The sequence below is a fragment of the Zingiber officinale genome, chromosome 8A (genome assembly GCF_018446385.1).
Source record: "Zingiber officinale cultivar Zhangliang chromosome 8A, Zo_v1.1, whole genome shotgun sequence".
NCBI lineage: Eukaryota > Viridiplantae > Streptophyta > Magnoliopsida > Zingiberales > Zingiberaceae > Zingiber > Zingiber officinale.
In genome coordinates, this window is record NC_056000.1 from 42607930 (window position 1) to 42631989 (window position 24060).

The following is a 24060-nucleotide window of genomic DNA, read 5'->3' on the forward strand; positions in this document are numbered from 1 at the left end:
GGGGGGCAATATGAAATTCTCTCCGTCCGCATAAAAGACTGAGAAAAGTCGCGCAGAAAAGCATTTGTTTATTATTTTTGTGAACGGCAACAAACGCCACGGATTCGGGCGAGGCGATTTCCGCCAAGCAGAAAAGTTGGGAGAAGCTTGGACCGACGACTATAGGTAGCATCGACCATGGATAGGAAGCTTGCTGTCAGATTCAACGAATGTGGACAGGTTTGGGCCATTCCTCAGTTTTCCAAAGCAGTCTCTATCCGCTCCCTCGTCAAAGTTCCACTGGGCGCGGAGGCGAGGAGCAGATCGACGGTAGTGAATGAGGCAGGAAGCTGGCGACCGGAGGATTTAATCGTCTCTGCAACAGTGCTCGCGCATGCGATTCATTGTTTCGAATCTGTGGAACTGCGGTGGTAGCGGTGGTGGGAGCGAGATTTGGGAGGAAGTGGAGGCAATCGTCAGTGGCTCCCAAGTACAGATTTAGTTTGGCTTCCTAAAGGTCAGTTCTGATTGGTTTATTCCCCCTTCCTTTTTTTTTTCTTTTGTTTCCTTTATTGTAGTGCTTGTTGCCCTCGAAAGGTCCACTCTTCCCACTAGACCTGTATCTCCTTTCCTTTTCCTCTTTCTTCATTGAATAGTTGGAGGAAATGCAAATCTAGGTTGCTTTTTGTTCGTCTCCATCTCGATGATAAATTGATAATTCGGTTTAAGAGCTTTGTGCACACGCAACGTTGAACCCTTTTTGTAAGCGTGGCCGTGTGATTTTCCCTAGAAATAAATGTTAAACAGTGTCGCCATAGTCGAAGAGAACGAACCCTTTTTTTTTCTTTCTTTTGAAATTGATGATCATCATCGATTTTCTGCTTCATTGGACTTTGTGAAAGCGATCGTTCTTGACATAAATAAATTCTAAAGAACATTTTGCAGATCGCCTAACAAGTCAACTCTTGTAGGCTGATCCTATAGATTGCCACTAGTACTATCAATCAAGCAATAAAATTTGGATGAATGTTTGACCAGGAACCTGCTTTAGATTTGTATTAATTTTAATGAGAGAGAAATTTCTATCATTCTTCAGTAGCTTGAATACAGTCTTTATAACATCTAGATTCAGAATCGGCAATAGTTGTTTGAGAGAGTTGAGGAATTCAAACAGGATATGTGGTTCAGTGCTATATATTGGGTTTGAGCAAATTACATATGATTTGCTGGTTTTTGCGATTAGATTTTCTGGTATAACTGATAATTCTATTAGGTCCTTGAAATACTATATTCATGAAATTAAAGGAACGCGTTGGATTTCATGTTTCAAACGTAATCTTGTGTCTTTTTTTTTTTTTTTTTTCTCTTTTCCTTCTTTTCTCATGATTCTAGAACATGGCGTGTTTTTTTTTAAACAACTGCATTATCTTTTGATGCTGTCTCTATTGTTGAATCTGAACCTAATCTCTTTTTCTTTTGTTTTCTTGTGTCACATTGTCTTCTTAAATTTCAACAACTCCTTTGATTTCTGAACATTCTTGTGCTTCTTCTCAAATTCAGAACTGCTTCTACGAACAAACCGAGCAATGGTGCAGCCAGTCTCTGCTGAAGCTGATAACAATAATTTCGAGGCACGCGGCCTTTCTTCCTCTCACAATCTGATTGAGAATTCAAAGGATATTCACAAGGTGGGACTCCCACAGAGGAGGAAGCTCGTCAGTGAGTTTGCAGACACATTCAAAGAGACATTCTTCGCGGATGATCCTCTGCGCCCTTACAAGGATCAACCCAGAGCAAGGAAGCTGGTGTTGAGCCTTCAGTTCTTGTTTCCAATCCTCGAATGGGGAAGAAACTACAACCTTTCTAAGTTGAAAGGTGACCTTATTGCCGGCTTAACGATAGCTAGTCTTTGCATCCCTCAGGTACGCATAACTGGAAATGGTTAAATTGTTTGATTCTATTATATATAATTTCTGAGGCCATTTCTCTCTTTGAATAGGACATTGGATACGCTAAGCTAGCCAACATGGATCCAAAATATGGGCTCTGTAAGTTATACTTCTTTAGAACACGAGAATTGAAACTTTACAAACAAGCAACTAATTTTGTTTTTCTCCACATTGTCAGACTCTAGTTTTGTTCCGCCACTAATATACGCGGCAATGGGTAGCTCAAGGGACATTGCTATTGGACCAGTGGCGGTCGTCTCTCTCTTGATCGGAACTCTTGTAAGGAAGGAAATAGATCCTACAACTAACAAGGAAGAATATCAGCGGCTTGTATTTACAGCAACCTTCTTTGCTGGTGTCACTCAGGCAGCACTTGGTTTCCTGAGGTGATCTCTATCTTTTTCTCTGATATGTGTGTGTGGAAAGGTAATCCAACATCTATTATATGTGTCACAGATTAGGGTTTCTTGTTGAATTCCTATCGCATGCTGCCATTGTTGGATTTATGGCTGGAGCTGCAATCACAATTTCACTTCAGCAGCTGAAAGGATTTCTTGGAATTAAAAACTTTACTAAGAATACAGATATCGTTTCAGTGATGAAGTCGGTTTGGGGTTCTGTTCACCATGGGGTATAGCTACAAACTATACACCTTTTTCTCTTGCGAGGAGGATGTTTGGCAAATCTGATTCAAATTTTATCATGTTGCAGTGGAACTGGCAGACGATAATGATCGGGACGGTCTTTTTGGCATTTCTGTTATCGGCTAAGTACATTGTACGCGTATAATTCTCTTTTCGAAAAGCCTTAAAGAATATAACTCTTATGATTCATGATTTTGAGCAACTCAGTCTTTTTACAGGGAAAGAAAAATAAGAAATTTTTCTGGGTACCTGCAATTGCACCGTTGATATCGGTGGTCCTGTCCACTTTTTTCGTATATATAACCAGGGCCGATGAGCACGGTGTACAGATTGTATGTTCTCAGCTCTGCTACACTTGTTCAAGAAAGGTGAACAAGATTCGATTTAGATCACTGATTCTTGTTTCATGTTGCAGGTGAGACATATAGATAAAGGACTCAACCCATCCTCGATCAACCGGATTCACTTCCACGGTCATTATGCTGCAAAAGGATTCAGAATTGGTGCGATAGCTGCACTGATAGCTTTGACGGTAATTAACCTTTAAACTTGGTTTCAGAACTAAAAACAAAATTTCCTTTCACAAATTGGAAGTTGAAAAATGATGGTGTGCATGCATCAGGAAGCAATCGCAATTGGAAGAACATTTGCCGCCATGAAAGACTATCAATTGGACGGGAACAAGGAAATGGTTGCACTTGGAACCATGAACATAGTTGGTTCAATGACTTCTTGCTATGTCGCGACCGGTAACATATAGAAGTGAATATATTTTTTTTGTGAATGATTGAGAATCACTATGATTATAAGTTGTTGAAACATGACTTTCCTGAAGGTTCATTTTCGCGATCTGCTGTCAATTTCATGGCTGGCTGTCAGACAGCGGTGTCGAATATCGTTATGTCACTGATCGTCATGCTTACCTTGCTAGTAATCACGCCCCTCTTCAAATACACCCCAAACGCGATACTTTCTGCCATCATTATTTCTGCCGTGATCAGTCTCATTGATATTGAAGCTGCAACTCTCATTTGGAAGGTCGATAAGTTAGATTTCATCGCGTGCATGGGAGCTTTCCTCGGTGTAATTTTTGTATCCGTAGAAATTGGCCTTCTAATCGCTGTAAGTTCTCCTTTCGATCCCCAAAAGCTTTGGTGTTTGCTAATATCAACTGCATTTCAAATAGTATGTTCCTGCACATATAGGTCGGCATATCAATTGCGAAGATCCTCCTGCAAGTAACAAGGCCTCGAACTGCTTTACTTGGGCATATTCCTCGAACAACGATATATAGAAATGTCGAACAATACCCGGAAGCAACCAAAGTCCCAGGAGCTTTGATAGTGCGAATCGACTCTGCTGTCTATTTCACAAACTCGAACTATGTCAAAGAGAGGTAAAGTTTACGACCTAAGTGACACTAGTCATTGTCTTTAACAATAACTACTAATGGTAAAATTCAAACTGTTCTTTCAAAAACTAACAACTCGCTAACATATTGCAGGATTCTTAGATGGTTGAGGGACGAAGAAGAGCAGCTAAATGCTAAAATTCTCCCAAAAATAACTTTCTTGATAGTCGAAATGTCCCGTGAGCAGCAAAACTCTTCTCTTCACATTCTTATTCAATGATTGAGAGATGTAAATTAAAGTATATATCATTTACCCCTTTTGGTCGCCTCATCATCTTGCAGCTGTTATAGACATTGACACGAGCGGAATCCATGCCTTCGAAGAACTGTATAGGACCCTCCAAAAGCATGAAGTCCAGGTTAGTCGTGTTATAGTTCCACTTCTCCAATCTACCAACACCAAAACTAATGTCTACATCTTTCTTTCTCGAGCTTGTTCTTGCAAATCCCGGCCCTGTGGTGATTCAGAAACTCCACACGGCCAAGTTCACAGAGCTCATTGGCGAGGACAAGATATTCCTCTCGGTCAGCGAAGCCGTGATGGCTTGTGCTCCAAAATCATTTGAAGTTGTATAGAGTTCGAGCTTGGAGTGTAACGAAGCACACAAAGGCAGATTTCACTTTCAAGCTCATTCTTCTATAAACTATGATTGGTGAAACGCTCCCTCTCAAAACAAAAGGTGGTGATATTTGTTATGGTAGTCTCATAACAAAATGGATTCCTCTATGAATGTGAAATATTTACAAACAGATTGTAATGTCATAAAGAGGAGCCATAGGTTAGTTGAGGCAAAGTTACAATAAGTGGTGTTTTGGATGGCTTTGATGTTTTAAAGTGGAAAGTTAACATCGATTCCCAATATCATTAATGCATTGAATCTTTGACACTGTTAGAGATGTTTCATTCCACCTTCAAATTAGGAGGTAACGTTCATAGAGCAAACCAATCCACAAATCTAGTTGAGGCATTTCAATTAAAATTCAAATTCTTTCAGTCAAAGTACATGCCATTATTAGAGCTACGATGATAATTTTGAGTTGTTCAATGGTTCTCATGTAAACTACATACCATTAAGGGTGACGACAGTTTATGTAAACTACATACCATTAAGGGTGACGACAATTTTTCGAGGGGTTGCATGATCTCTATGTTCACAGAGCCATATTCCCTGAAACAAAACCAACACAAAACAAGTAGATGGTCAAAAAAAAATCCAATGGCCATAAAAGAAAGAATTTTACAGAGCATTTAGAACTTCATCTGCCGCATTCTGAATCTAAACCGTAATGCATGAGCATTAATTCAATGTTAGTTGAAAATTTTGAGTTTTCACCTGCCAAGTTCCCATGTTCAGACGACCATCAGTAATAGGAATCCTAGACATCAATGATAAAAAGTATCAGCGGCGTCTAGCTTCTGAGATTATTCGAATTATGATATGACAAAGTGGGCTAAAACACGTACGTCAGGGCACACCCAAACATAGATGATTTTATATGGGCAGGCATATCATCAGGTCCTGCAAAGTTATCAAAAGATTAAGGATAATTCGATGCTACACTGATTTAAAGCAAAGAATCCAATTGCAAAGAACCACCACAACAACAATAACCAAAAAAATCTCAAATGGATGGGGAACAGGAACCAACAAGATTTCTAATTTTATTATTATTGTTGTTGTTATTTTATTTGTTAAAACAGAAAGAAAAAACCCTACTAAGATTTAGATTTTCATTACCATAAACATCATTTCATGCTACCAAATGAGAGAAGGAAAGAAAAATACCAAGATATATATATATATATATATATATATATATATATATATATATATATATAATATTTTCATTACCAAGATATATTTCAAGCTACCAAATGATCAACACAAGGTTTGGATAGCTAGAGGTGCCAATGGGGCAGGAATAGCACCTGCCCAAATCAACCTAGTTCATTCCATACCGTGCCAAGAGCATAATTCAAAAGTGATTTCAAATGGGAGAGAGAATGAAAAACTATTGAGGTGTCAATGGAGCAGTAGGTTCATTCTAAATGAGCATAGCCTGGCACTAAATGGCACGTATCAAGCGCAGCCCAAATCATGCCAGGCCAAGCCATATCTTGGGTGGTCCTGCCCACCTCTAAGTATTTATATATGTCCGATCAATAAGCAAGAGAAAGTTTGGATATCTCTTAAACCAAAAAATCAGAATCATTTCTATCTATTGAATGATTTTGGATGTCAAAAATCATACAGCAAATAGTCTTATATATCCTTACTAGATAAGCATATAATTTAAAGCTACTTCAAGTTAGAACTATTGAAATATATATACATACATATATATATATATATATATATATATATATATATATATATATATATATATATATATATATATATATGAAGGAAAATACCATAGTGAATTCTTCCTTTTAGGTCCTTTCAATGCTCAAAGATTTTAATCAGGCTAAATCTCTGAAAACATTAGTACATGCTGGCATAGTTTCATTGTAGTGTTTGGGTAACTGTACTATGTAGTAGATTGCACGCAGTCACCGTCCATCGTAGTGGATCACAACAATACCCAACTAATGGCTATGAATTTATTAGGGTTCTAATGTCTGAAGGTTTAATCTTAAAGGATCCATATCCAGTAGAGAGCAACCTATGCATCACATGGAAACAAAATGATCAAAAGTTACAAGCTAATAGAGTGAAGTGCTACATAATAGAATAGGTTTCTATGCTTCCTCAAAATGGAGAGAAATCAATTGTGTGCTTTCCTTAAGGAAGAGAAGAACCATTCCTGTCTTATGGAAACAGAAAGATAAAGCATGATTAATAGTCTTGCTGCTATTATTCGAGAAGGATGGTCGCTTTATTAGAAGAATTATACATAGGGAATGGCAATCATAAGCTCTTCTACAATATTTAATGCCAAGATCAGCACAGCAGGATCAATAAATCGTAGCTGCTTTATCAGCTGATACTGATTTTTCTGGCAATTGCCAGAGATGAAAGAAGGCTATTTCAGTATTGGGTGTTAATGAAATTGGGAGGCTGCAATTTTCACATTTACTCACCTTCCAATGTGTGCTTCCACGGTGCAGATCGACCCTAACACAGTAAGCAAAGGATGAATCATAAGTAAATCGTCAAAAAACAAAAAAAAAAATCCAATTCTATATTTTGCAGTAATCACTGAAGGGATCTATGAATATCACCTCTGGCACAATCCGATTCAGAAATGTTTCAGTGTCGCTCTGAACATCAGAGTCATAATTCTCATTTATGGTGAGAGAAGCACTTGTATGCTGCACTGAACAAGTATTTAACCTTCTGATCAGAAGAACAGCAGCAAAATGCAACGGACAATTTTTTTTTTTAATAAAATTGTAATCGCAGTCAACGAAAACTCACGGAAAAGATGAGCAAGGCCGCATTTGAAGCCCGACAAATCTTGTTGTATCTCTTCAACAATCTGGCACAACACCAGAAGCATACGAGTTATGTTTCATCACATTTTCCTATACATCTAGCGTCCATCAGTAAGAAATATAAGAGATCAAGTACAACCAAACGCATCTATCGACTGACCAGTGGATCATTTTCCAAACACAACAGGAAAAAAATTGCTTTTTACTGCTTAATAAGGGAGATAAAATCAAGCAATGATCGGAAGAAAAAGAGACAGATTTGGGGGCGATTGAACCTTGGGGGTGATGAGATGGCATCCGCGCCTCTGAGCAGGGACGACGACGGTCTTCTGTGCCCACTTGGCGGCCATGGCCTCAGAGACAGCACTAGAAATGCCGCCGGCGGCCACGACGAGTGTACGAGGGCCCTTCTGGGATCTCAAACGGGGGATCGCAGGAGAGAAGAGAGGCTTGGCGGAGGAGGCAGCCGAGGCGGATCCCATCGGCGATGGAGGACTAAAAGGGAAAAGATAAGGGGCTCGCTCCGAATTCACAATCTTAAAGCGCCAAAAGATCTAGAAGCCGCTGGCTTCTCATAACCTGATGCGCCAAGTGGCAACCGCAGAATAAAATTCTGCGTAGGTGAAAAAACGCACACTTTTCTAATTTTATTTAATTTTAAATTTAGCTTAATAATTAACACATTGTAGCAATTGCTACAATGATTTATTTAATTTGTTTAATTTAATATAATAATCAATTATGAGGGCGGTAAATAAAAGTTGGTTAACAAATTTGATATTTGATTTTATAAAAATTTATTTATATTAGTTCAATATATATAACATCAATTAAATAAATAAATTTAAATAATTTATTAAACTAAATAAATAAATTTAAATATATGTGTTTAATTTATTAATATTCGTAAACAACGTTTGTTAATAATATTCAAGAACAACATGCGTAAATCATGTTCATTAATAAATTTTTTATCAACATGCATAATAAATAAATAATTAATTAAAATAAACAAACAAACTATCAAATTTAATAATTAATCTGATAAATAAAATTTTCAAACAATCAAATGAGTTTAATTGAAAATTCAATAATATCTAAACGAACTAAATTCAAATTAAATTTTAATTAAAAATTTAATAACATCTAAATGAACCAAACTCAAATTAAGCTCATAAAAAAAATCAAGTTAAACTTACCAATTATTTCAAAGACTTATTTATTTTAAATTCGCCTTGACTTAATTCGATTAGCTTATCAAATAAGTTTAAATATCTTAAAACAATTATGATATAAATTTATGCTAAACTTAATAGCGTTTAGTTGTGGATCACATAAAAAATTAACTACTTAATTACCATCACGGTTTAATAATACATATGATCGAGAATTACCCATGATAAAGTCTTGCTTCTACTTTAAAATCACTCAAGAAGTTTACTCGAATTACAACATTATAAGATCCTAAGCTCGAGATTAGGGTAACCAACTTTAGCTTTGTATTTCTCAAATAGCTCTTGCAGGGCACGAACAAATTGAGCATGAGCCTCATCGACCTACAAATTGAAAACAAAAAAATCCATTAAAAATAATAATTCGGCAATATGTTTCATAGTTGAAACATTTACTTACCTCCTCCGGCGTTGGCTTAGGGTTTCTCTTCACCTCGATGGGTTTTCCCACTACTATATGGAGTGGATGACGAAATGGAATAGGCGATCTATAAATAAATTAATAAATATGAAGAAAAATAAAATAGTATATTTTTAAAAATTTTAAATATTTTGAGGGTCATAATGTAAATACCCAAATCTTCCTAGAAAAATTGTCGGAGGAAATTTAATGGCTCCGTAAATTCTAGCGGAAAGCTTCTCGCCGGGATTCCACCACTTGTATATCTTATTCTGCCACCAATTAAAATATATATTAATATAAAAATGATTAAAAAATTATTTTTTTCAATAATAAAATGTATAAAATTTCAGACCTGGCCAAAGCAAAAAACCGGGACCAACGGTCGTCCGGTTTCGATGGCAATTTTAACAAACCCTTTTCTTGATTTGAGGTAGGCAACCTGCTCAAAATATCAGAAATATATTTAATAAATTAACAAAATATAAATACAAATAAATAAATAAAATTAATTATATTAATTTAATGAGATGAAACCTCAGAATCGTGCACCATGTGTACCATCTCCCTTACTCCGCCGGGGACGACGACGACGCTGTAGCCCGCCCCCAAGCACTTCAGGAAGCTCTTCCTCGTCACCGGCACGTGCCCCACCCACGTCCAGATGTGCCTCATGAACGGGATCAAGAACGACTGCACCGATCCCAACAACAACAAAAGGGACCAAATCTTTAGAACAAACAGATCACAGAGAATCAAAAGGGAAAATCCCACGGAGAAGATCGGTGTCTCACAGCACTGTTCGCCGTGACCTTAATCTTCGGCAGCGGCAAGAGGCCGGCGTGGCTGGAGAGAACTGAGTTGGCGATCGGCACCAGCGAGTGCGGCTCGTAACCGATCACTGGAAAAGGCGGATTGTTTCAGTGGTTTCAGATCGGAAAATTTAAGGTGGGGTTTCTTGGAAGAGTTAGCGATCACCGTAAGCTTGGTTGGGGTCGAAGGCGTCGACGTCGTCGGCGTGAAGGGTGATGGGGAAGTAGCCAGTTATGTGCTTGAGGATGTACCTAAAGATCTCAAAAAAGAAACGATTTTGAGATGAAAGGAAGATAAATCTGCCGGCGGAGTTTCGATTGATGGCGAAAAGGAAGCACCTTGACAGTCGGTTTCCGAAGTTGCTCTTGTCGTCGACGGGGATCACCAGAGTGAGGAGGAGGAAGCCGGCGACCCTGCGTTGGAGGAAGAATGGTGAGATAGGAGTAGGGAGATGGAGGCGGAGGGAAGGAAGACATCAGGCGGCTCACGCGGCGAAGTAGCGAGCGGGGAGGAGCAGCGCGGCGCCGAGGAGCACGGCGGCGTTGATGTGGAGGAAGCCGACGTAGAGGAGGAGGGCGACGGCGGAGTGGAAGAAGGAGGTGCTTCCGGTGGTGGTTGGTCGGGACACCGCCGGGTCTGCCATCGTCGTCCCTTCCTACACTGGCTGTAAAGTCGCTTCTTTAAAGAGGATCGGCCTAAATAAACAGAAGGATTTAATTTGATTTTTTAAAAAAATATATAGTTTTTTCTAAAAAAAACTAATTTCTCCCTGACACATTTATAAGGCTGACCTACACTATAATTACGGGTGTCAGATTACATGGAGGCCAGGAGATGGGGGTGATATGGTTACCGCCCGTGAACCTTTTAATTTTTTTCCCCCATTTTTTTAACCTAAATTTTAATTTTTAAAAAATAATAATAATTAATATTCACGGAATATACAACATATCAAATCTTTTATATACCAGTATGATCGTACACACGCGTTACGTGTATAATGCGCTTAAATTATTTTAATTTAATATTATACTTATCTTAATAAAAGAAACTAAGAAAAGTATATTTTTTAATATCGTCGATCTAAAATATTTATAGAAGTTTTTTGTTGTCAATTCTAAGATGTGGGATTAAAGAGAACTATATTTTTTATATAAAATAATTAAAGAAAATTACTAATAAACCTTTGAATTATTTTTAGTGTGAATAAAAAAAAGGACAATAACGTAAACTCATTTTAGGCTTCATCAAAATTAGTTAGTAAAGAGGGGAGATTTTTAATAAAATAAGTAAGATAAACAAAAATAAAATTTATTACTTCTCTTTTACAGTTATTTGGTTACACTAGTCCATCAACCGCATTAACAAGGATGAGCAGGAATCCTTAATCCGTTTTTAGCGGACCAGTTTTTGATATATTATAATAATTAAAGAGATTTAATGGCAGGATTGAATCTCTTTAATCATTATCTCCGATCAGGGACGGATCAGATAGACGGGACCAAAGATCCCGTCTGCTCTGGGATATTCTCACAAATGAAACACGTGGCAGGGTCAAGCAAAGGACACGTGGCTTGGTCACATTAGATTATAAATTCATCATGTCTCATAGATTGTCTCTAATTTGTTAGCATCCTTGAAATATGACATTGCAATTCAAAATAATTTGCTTGCTGGCCAACTAACTCAACAACCCATTTAATGCCGATCCTACTCGATACCTAAACTCATTTCCATTCATTTAAGTAACGGCAATTTCTCAAAGCGCACCTAGAGTTTCCGAATAATCAAAAAGTGTACCTAAATTTTATATCTCTCAAAAGGCACCCCTCATTTTCATTTTATCCCTCCCATCAATGATTGATTTCATTTTTCAAAACATCCTAGCCATATTTAATATTTAAAAAAAAGGCAACATTTCATATAGTTCAGCGCCCTTACTTTAACATCTCTCTTCACAGAAAAAACAAATCTTCTCTTTATACTCGGGGAAAGCAAGTATCTTCTCTCTCAACCCGCTGAAAGCAATCTCTCAATTGTTGTTAAAAACATCAGAAATCAAAATCCTACCCACATGCCATCTTATTTTCCTCTCAACTTATGGCAAGAGATAGGATTGGTTAGATAATACAAATAATATGTTGTCGGAGATTTATGAGTACTTAATTGAATTTAAAATTTACATAGAATTTAAATTTAACTTACAGTTGAAATGACCTGAACAGCTCCATTCACACTTATTCAACATGATTTTCATCAAAACTCATCTACTAATAAGTTTTCCCTATTGCATTTGAGTTTACAGTTTAGTTTGCCTTATCATTTTAGCAACGGCGACGCTGGACATTTCTCTCTTCTCCTATTATAAAATGTACTCCTATTTAAGAATGATACAAGAAGATATTTCAACTAGGGATGAGTAATCCGATTAAAATTGAACTGAATTAATTGGCGAACTGATTTTTTTTTAACAAGCCAAACCGATCAAATTTAAAATAAACAAACAAACTAAACCGATAAAATTGTAGCATCGAAAAGATACTAGAGGGGATGAATAGTATTCATCACTTTTTCAATTTTAACAATTAAAATAAAGGCAGTGGAAAAGAGAAAGGAGAAAGAACAAATAACAGACGCTAACACACGTATTTTTACTTGGTTCAGAGTTTTCGACGACTCCTACTTCCAGGTCTGTACTCATTGAGTTTTTTCGTTGGACAGTCACTATCAACTCCAAAACAAGGTTACAAAATTTGAGTACACAAATTGTAAAATGAATGTTACCAACAAAAAAAAAGTAGAAACATAATTATTTGATCATTAGTTATTGGAGCAGCCTTTCGATGTCGTCATAGTCTTCTCAAAGAAGCGCACGAGTATGAAAGTCGAAGCAAGTAATCTAAAGAAGGCTCTGGTCGAAGTCCTTTTAATAGTCTCTTTCTGGGCACTCGGACTATTGGGACACTTTGGAGCTAGAGGAGGAGGGGGGTGAATAGCCGCCTTATCGATGATAATGTGTAGCGGATAAACTTGACGCAAAGCTCCCCAATACTAACAAGATTGATTTACTTTGTATCCACCTCAAACGAGGTAACTAATCCAAGGATCTGACCATTTCTCATATATCCACTATGTAAACCCTCCTTCTCAGAAACACTCCAAATGCGGAGAAGTCTTGTACAAGCTCTCAAAACAAAGATACAAGAAGGAGAACAAAAGAAGCTAATACAATATAAAATCTTACAAGATTTACAACAAATGAAACCCTATCTTCTTACTTCTTCCTTGTAGACATCTCTTGATCAACTTAGAAGTGCAGCAACACTTCTCTCTAAGTCTCCAAGAATCTGGTGTGAAGTTGTGTGAGCTCGGTGAAGAGAGTTGGGGAAGAGATGTCGTGAACAATGCACACAAATCCCTTTTCTTCCTGCATAACAACTATATTTTGAACCTTAATCAACTACCCCAGTCGATTAAGCTTTGCTGAATCGATTAGTCAGATTGATTCAGCAACATTCTATTCGATCGCGAGAAATGGCTTAAGCGATTAACATGATTGCTTAAACTTTAAACAGAAATATTCTGTTCGAAGCAAAAGGGGTTGTAAGCGATTGTTATAATCTCTTACGCTATGTTTAATCGATTGATTTAATCGATTAGGCACCTCTGTGCACTCGCATCAAATCAACTCTTAAGAGATTAAGAAAAATACTTAATAACTTAAGCTCAGGGTAATCGATTATATACCCTAATCGATTACTGAACCCTAACCTCCAAAACTATGTCTAGGTTCCTTGCCCAATATCCGATCAATTGTGACCTATTGAGACTCCTCATTGCCTAGCATTCAATCACCCTTGACCTGCTGGGACTTTTTCACCAAGTGTTCGGTCAATCTTTGCCCACCTGGATTTTTACCTGCTAGCTTCACTCACCAGGACTTCCTCACTACCTATCTTCACTCACTAGGATTTTTCACCTGGCTTCACTCACCAGGATTTTCATCAATCCAGCTTCACTTACTAAAACTTTCACCTAACTTCATTCACCAGGATTTTCCAACTGTCTGGCTTCACTTATCAAGACTTTACAACTACTTAGCTTCACTCACCAGGACTTTCCATCACCTACTATCCAGTCAAAACTAGCCCACTTGGATTTTCTTCTTCTGCCAACCTTCCAGTTGGTCTTGTCCTTGCATAACCTCTAGTTAGGACTTCCCAGTCAAGTATCTGGCCAACCTTGATCTGCTTAACTCTTCTTCACATCGAATTGGTCAACCTTGACCAATCTCCCCAAATGGGCAATTGCACCTATAATCTCTATATATTGTCAAACATCAAAACTTAAAAATCATGACTCAAGTTTAAGTCAACTCAAGCTCAGTCAAACTAGTCAACTTTGACCTAGGAAAATTACACCAACAATCTCCTTTTTTTTTGTTTGAAAATACGTTTAAGTTAGTCTAATCCCATAGTCACAACTTCTTCTTCATGCCCAAACACGAATGAGGATTTCCTTCATTCTCCCCCTTAACTTAAACCCTACATTCTTCCCTTTGGCACACATCAAAAACTTTTCTCCTTAAGAGTTATCTCTATATTGTTCACAACCTCAGTTGTTGTTCACATCATTGTACAATGAAGGTCTCATACCCTTCATTGTGCCAAAATGCTCAACCTAGAGCATACATAACAATGAAGGTTTACAGCCTTTCCATTGTTTCGAAAAAAAAATCTAAGTCATGTCTTTAAGGAGTAACTCCCTCTCAAAACATGCTTTAAACTTTTATTATTGCATTAACAATGACTTAGAGTTCCTAATACTTTTAGAAAATCCAAAATTTAAAGTTTTGAGGTTCAAAATTTAATTTTAAAACTAAATCTTATCTAAACTCCAACTTAGTCTTCTTTTAACCAATCTGTTCTTGTTTCAATAAGAAAACTATCTTTAAATGCTCATAAATGAATTTCTTAGGATTACAGATGGTTAATACAACTAAACATAGATTAATCAACTTAAATAAACTTATTTAAGTTTGGTTTGATTCAAGGGTGTAGCCAGTACTGGCTACACTGGGCTGAAGCCTAGTGCAACCCAGCAATTTTTAACACCCTAAGTCCTTAATCCCTAGTTTTTTTTCACTGCCCAGTGCAGGGATGAACACATCGAGCCCGGTCCCTAATCCCTAACCCAGCGATTTTTTCACCTACTCCTTTGGCACGATGGACACATTGAGGTAGTGATCGTCGCTACCTTTAGTCCTTCAACACATCATCTCCTTCTTCAGTCATCGGTTCTCCTCGCTCAGCCTCTTGCAATACCTTTTCAAGCACTGATAAGTGGTAATCTCCATCTACATTTTCTTCGTCTTCTTCGTCCTTCATCAAAATCCAACCTTTCCATCAATTTCACCTAAGACTAAGAATCTCTCCTTTTTTTTCCCTCTCCAAATCAATTGAAATAGAGGGACACGAAAATGAATCAGGCACGGAGCACCTCACCTGGCTCTCCTGTTCTAGAACAACAATTTCCAATTTTTTTATGATTTGTGAATTTTTTGGTTCCTTTGTCTTCCTTTCTTCACCCTTATGGGAATTCTGTGGCTCTTAGAATCTATTGTGTGAGTTTAGTCTTGACGATCTGGGGATCGCCGTGTGTGATGGATTTACCAGTAGAGATTGTTCTTCATAGAATCATAGTCGCTTTGCCCTAATTTTTTTAATAGGAAAGTTGTTTCCGACCTAGGTTAAATTTCTGAAAATTTTTAAAAATTCTGTCAATCTAAATGTGATACTCATTATTATTTGTGATTATTGTGGTTGAAAAAAAAGTGGAAGGTCCTAAGTTTACTTCTATTCCCACATTTGTTCCCTTTTTAAATCCTTTATTTTTGTTTTTGATTTCAGGTATTTCAAGTTTCAGCATAACACTGGATTTTATGGGTAGGCAATGGACTTCTCTTTATCTTAAACTGATAAATTACAGGCTCACAAGTAATTTTAGATTTGTAGTTATGATTTTATTTGAAATTATTTAAAATGTTAAATTATCTGAAAATTATGATTCTAATACTAGGGAATATTGTGATATTATAAATTGATTTATTATTGTGTTTGAGTTTGTAATAAAATGAATAATATGATTGAGTTTGTTATAATTGATTGGTGGTTGTTTTTTATTTTTAATTTATAAATAATTAATTTGTAGTTATTTTTTCCTTAGATTATAAATGGAACACCAACAACCTTCAAATAAAAAGCCAAAAATATTACTATCATTTTTTAGGAAAAGAGGTCATCAATCTGAATCTGATAATCAATTGCAATATGATATACCTCTTAGACCAACAATTGGATCCTCTATCTCTGATTTGCAACCTCATTTTGTATCTAGGTCGATAGAACAAAGAGAAGAATTTGATATTTCTTCTATTGAACGAGATCCAAGATTACGAAAATTGATTTGTGAATACTCTATTAATGAGCGGGATGAGATTACAAGAGCATATATCAAAGTAGGGCCTTATCAATCCAAACTTGTTGAGTATCCAAGAAGAAAAATTGGAAAGCAAACCCGTCGATTTCAATATGTTTGGTTCAAACAATTTCCTTGGCTAGAATATTCACCTTCAAAGAACAAAGCATACTATTTTCCATGCTTTCTTTTTGAGAATACAAGTAATCCAATGGCTCGTTTTGCATTTGTTTATGAAGAGTTTAACAGTTGGAAGAGAGTTAATGATGGAGAAAAATGTGCATTTCTTATTCATGTTGGTTCATTGTCTTCATCACATAATAGATGTATGAAATGTATTCAGAACTTGATGAAACCAAAGTAAAATATTGACAAAGTGTTGAATGTTCAATCTACGGAAGAAATTATAAAGAATAGGTTGCGTCTAAAGGCAATAATTGAAGGTTTATTATGGCTTGCAACTCAAGGATGTTCTTTTAGAGGTCATGATGAATTAGAGAGTTCCTTAATTAAATCATGGAAATTTTATTGAATTGTTGAAATTTCAAGCACATTTAAATGATGAAATTGCAAAAGTTATGTTACATAATGCTTCGTAAAATGCTAAATACACTTCTCCGCAAATTCAAAAGGAAATATTGTTAGTAATTAGCCCTAAGAGTCAATTATGAGATGACTAGGCTTTTTGGGTTACTCATTGAGTTAGACTCAAATGAACCCACTCATTGGATTGAGTCTAATCTGAGTTAGACACATTGGATTAATGGATTTGACTCAATAGGTTAAACTTATTGGATTATTGGATTAATGATTAATCCAATATAATAATCTAATCCATTAAGAAGAATACAAAGAGACAAAAATCTTTGGTATTCATGGGATGAATATAAATAGGTTTTTGAAATGAATTTTTCATTAGATGAAAGAGAGATGAAAAGTGTGACTATTAATCTTCCCTCTTCTTCCTCCTTATTCCTCCTTGGGTGATTTTTGTTCTTGGTCGAACCTCCATGAGTGGCTAGCACCATGAAGGTGGTTCTTCTCCAAAGGCTTCATTCGTGTGACAAATAAAGGATGTGTTCGTGTGGATACCGTAGAGGCGCAGTCGCTTAATCGCGCTGAGATCTGCATCTAAAGAAAAAGTTACTGTCGGAATTACGAAGGGCACGCAACAAAGGTATACATCTCATGTAAAACTTAGTATATGATTATTTTCTTCTTCGCATGGATCTTCTGGAGAGGATCTAATTAATTTTTCGTTGCGTTTAAGCATGTTTAGCGCGCTAGATCCCTACAAATATTGCATATTCTTGCTAATAAAGTGAGAACAATGATTCGAGATGAATTGAGAGATGCCAAGTTTTGTATTCTTGTTGATGAAGCTCAAGATGAATCTAAAAAAGAGCAAATGATCCTTATTTTCATATTTGTTAATAATTCTGGATTTTTGGTAGAACGTTTCTTTGAGATTTTGAGTGTTGAGGACACAACATCAACAAACCTTAAGAAATCAATTTCTGATATTTTTGTTCAACACAATATTCAAATCCACAACATGAGGGGATAAGGGTATGATGGTGCAAGATATGCGTGGTGAATGGAATGAGCTTCAAGTATTATTTCTTAGAGATTATCCATATGCCTATTATGTACATTGTTTTGCTCATCGTTTACAGTTAACATTGGTTGCAACTGCTAAGGATGTGGCTTCTATTTGACAATTATTTTCTTATTTGACTTTCATTGTAAACTTCGTCACCTCGTCTCCTAAATATCTTAGTGATTTACAATTTTCTCAACAAGAAGAGATTGCATATATGTTGGCTATTGGTGAGTGTGAGTCTGGTATAGGAGCTAATCAAATTGGTACATTGCATAGATCTGGTGCTACTCATTGGAGCTCTCATTATGATTCTGTTAGGAACTTGATAGACATGTATGTAGCAACTTGTGATCCTTGGAAATCTCAGTGAAAATGAGCCAAATGGTACAATACGTAGGGAAGCTTGTGGTTTATGCAATATAATTATGAGTTTTGAATTTATATTTGTGTTGTTTTTGATGGAAAATATCTTAGAAATCACTGATATTCTTTGTCAAGCTCTACAAAATAAATCACAAGACATTGTGAATGCTTTAAAATTTGTCTCAACCACAAAAGTCATCCTTCTAAAATATAGAGAAGATGGTTGAGATGAATTTTTTTTGAGAAAGTAAAGACTTTTTGTGAACGACATAATATTAAGATGTCTGATATGAGCTGTGGTTATAAAGTTAATCGTTATTGTCAACAACGGGACCATGTCACAGTTGAGCTTCATTATCACTATGATATTTTTAATGTTGCAATAGATTTTCAAGTGATGGAACTAAATTGTAGATTCAGTGAGGCAACAATGGAACTTCTTGCTCTTTGTTCAACTTTGGATCCTACTTATTCATTTAAAAAATTTAATATGGGCGATATTTGCAAGCTTGCATCAAAATTTTATCCGACTGATTTTACTCAACAAGAAATTCATGCTTTGAAAGCTGAATTGGAACACTATCAACTTGACATAGTTTGTGATCGTGAGTTTCAACAAATTTCTACTCTTTCTACATTATATAGAGAAATGATTGTGACCAAAAAGGCTGAGAGTTATGTTATGATTCAGAGATTGATTCGTCTTGTCTTGAATCTTCTTGTATCAACTGCAACGACAGAGAGAGCCTTTCCATCCATGAAATTTTTCAAAACGACACGTCGCAACAAGATGGATGATGATTTACTTTCCAATTGCATGATTCTCTACATAGAACGATAATTGTCTGAGAAAATAGACTTGGAATCAGTAATAGATGAGTTTTATACTCTAAAATCTTGTCGAGCACAGCTTAAGTAGAAATTGAAGTATTTTGTATGAAATTTGAACTATGTAAAAGGATATTGGTATATAAATGTTATATGTTTGTTAAATGTTTAGTATACATGTATGTTTTATTATTGTTGTAATTTAGCCCAGGGCATTTGAAGATCCTGGCTACGCCATTGGTTTGATTTGTTGTTGTGAGTTTGAGTTTAGTTTAAGTTTGATTTGAATTTTGTTTGTTTAGATGTTATTAAGTTCAAAAGTAGATCAAATGGGTATAGAAATTTAAATTTTTATCGTAAAATTTAAAACTTCAAAAATATAACAAGTTTTAAATGAGATGTAAAATGGGAAAATTATGAGACCGAATGATATCTTAATAGAGGTATGGAAGTACTTAGAGAAACAAGGTATTGAATGACTTATAGAATTATTTAACATTATATTGAAAATAAAAAAAAATTAATTAATGAAGGATAAATATTTTAATTTCTTTATATAAGTGATGATATAATAGTCATAAAATCCAATAGAGTAGAAGGATCCATATAGCTAATTTCACCTAGTGGGATAAGACTTGGTGGTTATTATTGTAAATATTATCGAGTTTTCAATTCAAATTTATTTGATGTTTTAAAATTTTTATATTTTAAATTTATTTAGTTGGTTATTGAGTTGTTTTATTGATGAATATAATTCTTAAATATTATTTATTAACATTAACGAGTTAAATATATATATATATTTGAATTTTGATCCAAGTAGGATCGAATTATAATTTAAAATAATATAAATTTGTGTCCTGTTCGAATTATTTAAATTTAAAGTTTGAGTAGATTCAAATTAAAATTATAGAAAATAATTAGAGTTGGATTTGAATTCGTAAATAATTAAGTGAATAAAATATTATAGGTTAAAAAAAATTATCAAATATTCAGCTGGAATGTTCTAAACTCTTGCCCCTTAAACAAGCACTAAAGACTTCAGATCAGAGCTGAGCTGGAAGGAGGGATCGATTGGGCGTCAAGCCTTCTACTCTTCCGTTCGCACCGAAGAGCTTGTTCCCGAGCTTGAGGAGCACTCAAATCCAAATATTAATGACTTTTTCACATTCTCTAGTAAAGACATTTCAGATTTCACATCCATTGGTATCGATTGCTACTGCATTGTTTTTAGCTTCATAAATAAACAATCTACAAAGGCCTAAATTTTGCACATGATGAGTATGTGGTTTTTGAATTCGACAGAGGAAAATGATTGCAATTAGTTGTTTCTACCGAACTTCCGTAAAATCATGGCTATTTTGATGGTTTTGGTTCCGATTGTTAATTTTTATCTCCTATTATTCCTTTTTTTTTTATTTATTTGTCAGGTTTCACTATCACCTGTTGGCCTAGATGTGGTAGCAAATAATAGATACTAAACACCTCGGGCAATGGTATGAGAAATTAATCTAACGTCTTTAGATAAATCACTCATTAAGTATCAACTCTCTAAACCGATTGATCCCGAAGATGATCGACTTAAGAAAATTTTCTACTGATTATCATGATAAATTTGAAAAACAACAGCAACCTGAGACTCATAGTCAGGTGTTTTGGGAATTAATCACAACTTATAAAGAGAGATATTTTAATTCTCAACATCTCTTTGTCAGTCTTTAGAATGAGCTTCAATTGCCCCAAGGGTAGGTAGGGATGGCAACGGGGCGGGGCGGGGTCGGGTTTGCCATTCCCATCCCCGTCTCGTTTTCATTTTTTCGGGTTCGGGGATTCCCCGAACTCGAACCCACGGGTTCGGGGATTCCTCATCCCCGCCCCATTTCTAAATTAATTTATATTATTATTATTATTATTATTATTTAATAATAATTATTATTATTAATATTAATATTAATATCAATATCAATAATATTATTATTAATAATATTTTCAAAAAAATTAATATTAATATTAACACTATTATTAATATTTTTTAAAAAAATCATATTAGTATTTATTAATATTAATAATAATAATATTCGGGGCGGGTTCGGGGATGGGGATAGTATTCCCATACCCGTCCCAAACCTGCCCCATCCCCATTTTGGGTTTTTCCCGCGGGGCCCCACACCCGCGGGGAAAATTGCCATCCCTAAGGGTAGGGTATCAGGATTAGATTATCCTGTGATAGATTAGAGATCTAGAGTTTAAGACTCAACTATGACGTATTATTAAAAAAAGTTCTCCTTAATGGATAGCAGACCTGAGAATGATGTTTGTGAGGATGAGTCTCCATGTACACTTCTCTGATTTATCCTAATGGCCGATGGAAAACTTCTATGGGGCTGAGTCGATCACCCCAAATTTAATGTTATTTGATCTGGTTAATTATTTTTTTATATAATGAGACACATGTTGGACAATTTACCGGAGATTTTAGAGAATTAGCCAAATTTAAATTACAGGAATTAAATTTAATTTATCTATCGAGATAACCTGAGCAGATAATTTCATGCTATTAGCAGAGGCTAGTTTATGCCATGTGCTAACTGCGGAGTGACTGAGCAAGCAGGGCGGTCGAGCGAGCAAAGCAGCCAGATGGTAGAGCTGGTAGATCGACCAAGCGAGCAGAGTGGCCGAGCGGCTGAGTAGACAGAGCTGACCGAGCGAGCAAAGAGATCGAGCAAGCAGAGTGGCCGACCGGCCAGTGCGATCGAGCGAGTAGGTTAGCAGATCAGACCGAGTGGTTGATCGAACAGAGTCGTCGATTGGCTAAAGCTTCTGATTGGGTAGAATGACAAATCAGATCGAGTGGGCAGAGTAGCCGAGCGAGTAGAGCAGAGCAACTGATCATGATGAGAAGACAAATCGACCGAGCGACAAGGCAGCCTAACAGTAAAAGGCAGGGCGGCCCAAGCAGGTAGAGCAACCGAGCGGGCGAAGAAGCCGAGCGAGCCAAGCGGTCGAACGGTTGAGTGGACCGAGGCCTGCGATGGACGTAATTTTCTTGAAATAGATTCATCCCACCTCTAGTTATGCTTTAAGATTTTCTCGAGTCGTCTGTTTCCGAGGATACAATAGTTAACCGTGATTCCCACCAAACACTAATAGTCACGGCTCCGCCGAGCAAAAGATACACGATTGAGGAGGAGGGGAATGAAGGTGGAGAGCTTCTGCTTGTGTATATAGGAGCTCAGACCAATAGATAAATTTTACCTCCTCTGTGTTAGCCTTAAGACGGGTTGGCAAAGGCGTGACAAGCGTAGTCATCTTTTACCACCATGCATAAGAGAGTCTCTCCCCATATATTTATTGACTTGATCATTAATGCATATGAATCAATATAAATTAACCAACATGTCTTAAAACTCTCAATATGGAGCTAAAGTCTCATTCATAATGAAACTTCTTTTCTCTTCCACCTCTTCCCTATTCTTGTATACCAACTCGTCCCCTCGGGACGGTCTAATGGTTAGCACATAATGTATTGTCACCATGAGGTCTGGGGTTCAAATCTTGGCAAAGTCGAGGTAAATGTCTCCCTTATTTATTAGTCATTATTCTAAAGGTTAGTAGCCGCCCGTGATTTACCTCTTTCGTGTTGGTCTTGGGACGGATTGACAAGGGCGCTAGGATAAATGTATTCATCTTTTACCTCCATTTTATATCTAATAATTATTGCCACCTTGTATATCTAACAACTCAATCCTTCATGAACTAATGTGAGTGAATGTATACTTAATAATTTGCAAATGAAGGAGGAGTACATCTTTACAAACTTTTGTCTGGGTGACAAAAGAGGAATACGTTCGCCTTTAGCATTCTCGTCAATTCATTCCATGATCAATATGGAGGAGATAAATCATGAGTAACTACTAACTTTTGGAATAATGACTAATATATAAGAGAGATATTTATCTCGACTTTTGAGGGATGATGAGTAAATTGAATTAAAAATGGGATCGTGTTCATATTCTTATTCAAATTTGAAAGAGGCAATTCTTAGTTAATTATTTAAAATGACACGCCTAGAATCTTCTTTATCAATCAGGGTTTTACAAATTACAGTCAAATGAACCACTCGACCTGATATTTCGGACAACAATACCTATAACTAACTATTAAGTGAGTCCAATTTGACTCAGCACCCACAAATACAAATTGTTTGGGCTCTCATGCTAATCTCGGCCATTAATTTCGATTTGTCATATCCTTTCACCCATTTCACAGGTCTTTTATTGGTAGCCACCATTTTATACCATTTTAATTATCCTAATTACTTTTATATATATATATATATACATATATATATATATATATATATATATATATATATATATATATATATATATATATATTTATCTATGAGTGTATTTGATTTAAATTATCATGTATAATATTAATTATACAATTACTAAATTATCATTCATAATTTATGATTTTATAGTTACTATAATTATAATAATTATTAATTATAATAGCTACGAATTGTTTTGATTATAATAGTGATAGCATCTATAATTTTATAATTATAATGATAATTATAACATGTACAGTTTAATAACAATTAAAATATGAAAAATAATTTTAATAAAAAGAACTAAAATCCTTTAAGTTCTTAAAAAATTTTAAACAATATTTTTTAGTCTAATACTATATCGTTACATATTATCTTACTATCTTACTATTTTATTAAAAATCTCTCCCCTTTACTTAACTAACTTTGGTGAAACCTAAAATGAATTTACGTTATTGTCATTTTTTCTATTCACACTAAAAATAATTCCAAGGTTTATTAGTAATTCTACAAGCGAAACAATCAGTGATCTATAGTTCGAGACTCAGCTACGACGTATTATTATGAATTTTTCTCATCATTAATT

General features: G+C 35.7%; 3 protein-coding genes across 4 annotated transcripts; 1 reads left to right on the plus strand and 2 right to left on the minus strand.

Moving 5' to 3' along the window:
• The first annotated feature begins 98 nt into the window (after positions 1–98).
• On the plus strand, positions 99–4876 carry LOC122008658 (sulfate transporter 1.3-like). 2 transcript variants are annotated; one of them, XM_042564465.1, is made up of 14 exons: positions 99–496; positions 1540–1901; positions 1979–2027; positions 2107–2314; positions 2385–2559; positions 2640–2705; positions 2791–2904; positions 2988–3104; positions 3195–3321; positions 3408–3694; positions 3778–3968; positions 4077–4162; positions 4266–4342; positions 4416–4876. In XM_042564465.1, the coding sequence occupies exons 2-14, from the start codon at positions 1566–1568 to the stop codon at positions 4557–4559; spliced, it is 1977 nt and encodes a 658-aa protein (XP_042420399.1). In that variant the 5' UTR covers positions 99–496; positions 1540–1565; the 3' UTR covers positions 4560–4876. The 2 variants fall into 2 exon arrangements, with proteins under 2 accessions (XP_042420399.1, XP_042420398.1); XM_042564464.1 differs by having other exon boundaries at positions 100–496; positions 4266–4876.
• Positions 4877–4917: 41 nt separating this feature from the next.
• LOC122008659 (UPF0047 protein YjbQ-like) lies at positions 4918–7977 on the minus strand. The gene is made up of 7 exons (XM_042564466.1): positions 7698–7977; positions 7406–7466; positions 7210–7304; positions 7069–7102; positions 5449–5503; positions 5318–5360; positions 4918–5152 (listed from the first exon to the last, which is right to left on the minus strand). Exons 1-7 carry the CDS (start codon positions 7902–7904, stop codon positions 5081–5083), a joined length of 567 nt encoding a protein of 188 aa, XP_042420400.1. The 5' UTR covers positions 7905–7977; the 3' UTR covers positions 4918–5080.
• Positions 7978–8819: 842 nt separating this feature from the next.
• Positions 8820–10567, minus strand: LOC122011441 (diacylglycerol O-acyltransferase 2D-like). The gene is made up of 9 exons (XM_042567833.1): positions 10356–10567; positions 10206–10280; positions 10033–10118; positions 9849–9955; positions 9592–9747; positions 9410–9496; positions 9229–9326; positions 9055–9142; positions 8820–8978 (listed from the first exon to the last, which is right to left on the minus strand). Exons 1-9 carry the CDS (start codon positions 10508–10510, stop codon positions 8877–8879), a joined length of 954 nt encoding a protein of 317 aa, XP_042423767.1. The 5' UTR covers positions 10511–10567; the 3' UTR covers positions 8820–8876.
• Positions 10568–24060: the final 13493 nt, after the last annotated feature.

Excerpts from the sequence above, each read along its gene's own strand:
- LOC122008658 (XM_042564464.1), top strand. The coding sequence starts at position 1,566 with ATGGTGCAGCCAGTCTCTGCTGAAGCTGATAACAATAATTTCGAGGCA. Across the intron at positions 2,560-2,639 it reads GGGGTTCTGTTCACCATGGG|TGGAACTGGCAGACGATAAT; the intron begins GTATAGCTACAA and ends ATCATGTTGCAG. Across the intron at positions 2,706-2,790 it reads TGTTATCGGCTAAGTACATT|GGAAAGAAAAATAAGAAATT; the intron begins GTACGCGTATAA and ends GTCTTTTTACAG.
- LOC122011441 (XM_042567833.1), bottom strand. The coding sequence starts at position 10,510 with ATGGCAGACCCGGCGGTGTCCCGACCAACCACCACCGGAAGCACCTCC. Across the intron at positions 10,119-10,205 it reads TTCGGAAACCGACTGTCAAG|GTACATCCTCAAGCACATAA; the intron begins GTGCTTCCTTTT and ends TGAGATCTTTAG. Across the intron at positions 9,143-9,228 it reads ATTTTTCTAGGAAGATTTGG|ATCGCCTATTCCATTTCGTC; the intron begins GTATTTACATTA and ends ATTTATTTATAG.
- LOC122008659 (XM_042564466.1), bottom strand. The coding sequence starts at position 7,904 with ATGGGATCCGCCTCGGCTGCCTCCTCCGCCAAGCCTCTCTTCTCTCCT. Across the intron at positions 7,467-7,697 it reads GCCATCTCATCACCCCCAAG|ATTGTTGAAGAGATACAACA; the intron begins GTTCAATCGCCC and ends GTGTTGTGCCAG. Across the intron at positions 7,305-7,405 it reads CGGCCTTGCTCATCTTTTCC|TGCAGCATACAAGTGCTTCT; the intron begins GTGAGTTTTCGT and ends ATACTTGTTCAG.